The sequence below is a fragment of the Leucopleurus acutus genome (genome assembly GCF_964270905.1).
Source record: "Leucopleurus acutus genome assembly, chromosome: 2".
Taxonomy (NCBI): Eukaryota; Metazoa; Chordata; class Mammalia; order Artiodactyla; family Delphinidae; genus Leucopleurus; species Leucopleurus acutus.
Window position 1 is genome coordinate 175,703,338 of NC_139143.1, and position 2,485 is coordinate 175,705,822.

The 2,485-nt window shown below is 47.2% G+C and overlaps 1 protein-coding gene across 1 annotated transcript; it reads right to left on the minus strand.

Moving 5' to 3' along the window:
* Positions 1 to 335: 335 nt before the first annotated feature.
* LOC309957551 (large ribosomal subunit protein eL43-like) lies at positions 336 to 974 on the minus strand. The gene has a single exon (XM_082832852.1). It carries the CDS (start codon positions 887 to 889, stop codon positions 536 to 538), a length of 354 nt encoding a protein of 117 aa, XP_082688978.1. The 5' UTR covers positions 890 to 974; the 3' UTR covers positions 336 to 535.
* Positions 975 to 2,485: the final 1,511 nt, after the last annotated feature.

Consider the following 2,485-nt stretch of genomic DNA (forward strand, 5'->3'; position numbering starts at 1 on the left):
TTTTTGTTTTAGCAGATAGTTAAGTTGGTTAGACTCAAAATTGCATGTTCTGTCTCACCTGTGGTGGGTGGCAGTTCAAATCTCAGTCCAGTTCTTTTGTCCTTAGCTGAGGTCCTTGGACTCTGCCCCATGTGGACATGGTCATTCAGGGGTCAGCTGGAGATTGGGCAGAGTGTCGCACAGAACCTAGGCTCTCCATCTCAGGCTCTCTTCTTTCTTCTTATTGTCTGTGGCTTCTCTGGTCTCTCTGCCTTCTGGACAGAAAGTCTAGGGTTTAATTTTTAATTGGATCTTCAGCTGGACAACCCTCAGGTCAAAGCTCCAAAAATGGGGAATTCTTCCCCTGCCAGTCCCTTCTTCCAGTTTTTAACTTTTCTAAAATCTGCCAGCCATTGTTCACTTCAGATAGTTGTTTTTTATATTTTATTCAGAGTGTTTAGTTGTTTATCTGTGGGATGAGTGTACTGGAAGCAGAACTACCCACTAGCATTTTTATCTATTATCAAAGTGTTTTGGGAACAAAAGTGATATACATTTAAGAGAGTTTTTTTTTTTTTTTGGTTACATAAATTAACTCATTTAGGCTGCAGTGTTTCAAATGGTGGTGCTTCTGCTGGTCCTTCAATTCCTTCACTCTTCTGATGGCAGACTTTACTGTGGCGGCAGAAATGGTGTTGTAGGTCCAGGCACTACCAGCTACTGTTTTCATGCAGGAGCCACAGTGCCAAATGCCCACAGCTCGTCTCTTCATCTTGGCTTTGCCACAGAAGGAGCAAGTGTGCTTGGCGTGCTGGCTGATTTCAATTTTCTTCACCCTTTTCCTGAGGGAGGCACCATAATGGGTCCCATATTTACCCACCATTCTGACCTTCTTGGTGCGTTTAGCCATGTCGCCGCAACCTAGGTCCGAGCCCAGAGAGTAAGAGAGCTTTAATCTTCAATCAAATGAGGATGGACTGATGCATTTCCTTAATGTGGCTTGTGAACTATCTCAGGTGGACTCAACCGGGTTCACTTCAACCAGCTTTGCAGCCTTGGGCCAGTCTCTTCTCCTTGCTGGGACTCATTTTCTCCTCTGGAAGATGAGGCAGTTGGGCTCTTCCGTGATCTGTAAGGGTCCTGTTATCTCTTCTTCTAGACAGAGAGCACATGCACACAGAACCCTCACTATCATCGCCAGCAGTAATAGCCAGGAGCACCAGAGGAGATGCCTGGGGCAGTGATGTGGCTGGATCCGCTGGGGTGAGAGGCTTTGAAGGGGCAGCACTACAGAGTTTGAGGAGTTTACAGTCATCCTTTGTCTCTGGGGACAGAGGACCAGGACACTGAGGATGCAAGAAGTAAATGACATTCAGAAGCAAAGGAAAGAAATCATTTGCCCTTAGAAATAAGGAAAGGCTGTGTGATAGTTGAAAACAAATCAGGATCATCTGGAGTTCCTGTTTGTTTGATTTTTGGCAATGTATTCTATCCTGTTTTGAAGAGAATAGGCTCCTGGGCTTTATTACTATGCCAGCAAATTTGGCAGTAGGTGGAGGGGGCAGCAGCTTTCAGTAGAGGTGCTGCTGTCACTGTTAGGAGTTTAGAATTTTTATGTAGGAAAGGTTCTAGGCTATGCAAAGGAAGGTGTGTGTGTGTGTGTGTGTGTGTGTGTGTGTGTGTGTGTGTGTGTAAGGTGGGTGGAGGGGCAGGGCAGAAGGTCTGTGGGCCAGTCCTGATGCTGTTTGAATAGCAACCACACTTAATGTTCGTAGACTGATTGTCTTTCTGAAGTGTGTGGTGCGGGGAGAGAGAGCTAAAGCTTCTGCCATGCCCACCCAAGCCATCCCTTGGGTACTGCCCCTGGTACAGATCCTTTTTTCTACTTCTTTTCTAGCTGTTTTCATTGCTTATCAATAATTCTTCTCTCTTAGGTCTTAACTGGCTTGAGACTTCAAGCCCTCGTCTTCTTTAAAGCCAGTTTAAAAAGCTATCATTTTATTACTTCTTCATCTTAATTCTAGCCTTTTCTAGCTCCCTAGGAGGATGGAGGTAGGGGTAGATTCTGTATCTGTATGTATGTTACGTGGTTGGTGGTGGAGGTGTGGAAATTGGATTAAAGGGACCAACAGGGCTTCCCTGGTGGCGCAGTGGTTGAGAGTCCGCCTGCCGATGCAGGGGACACGGGTTCGTGCCCCGGTCCGGGAAGATCCCACATGCTGCGGAGCGGCTGGGCCCGTGAGCCATGGCCGCTGAGCCTCCGCGTCCGGAGCCTGTGCTTCGCAACGGGAGAGGCCACAACAGTGAGAGGCCTGCATACCGCAAAAAAAAGGGACCAACAGCCTGGGAAGGAGGTCACAGGGTGGTCTGTGGGATATGTAAGAGAGGGATGGGCAGTTGTCATGAAAGGAAGGGGATAGTGTGAGTGTAAGACGATGTACAAAAGCTTTAGTTTTGCCACTAGCTTAGAAGCCATTTTTCTGTTCTTCCTCAGGACTGGGATGGA

Bases quoted from the DNA above. Each gene is read 5' to 3' on its own strand.
- LOC309957551 (XM_082832852.1), bottom strand. From the start codon at position 889: ATGGCTAAACGCACCAAGAAGGTCAGAATGGTGGGTAAATATGGGACC.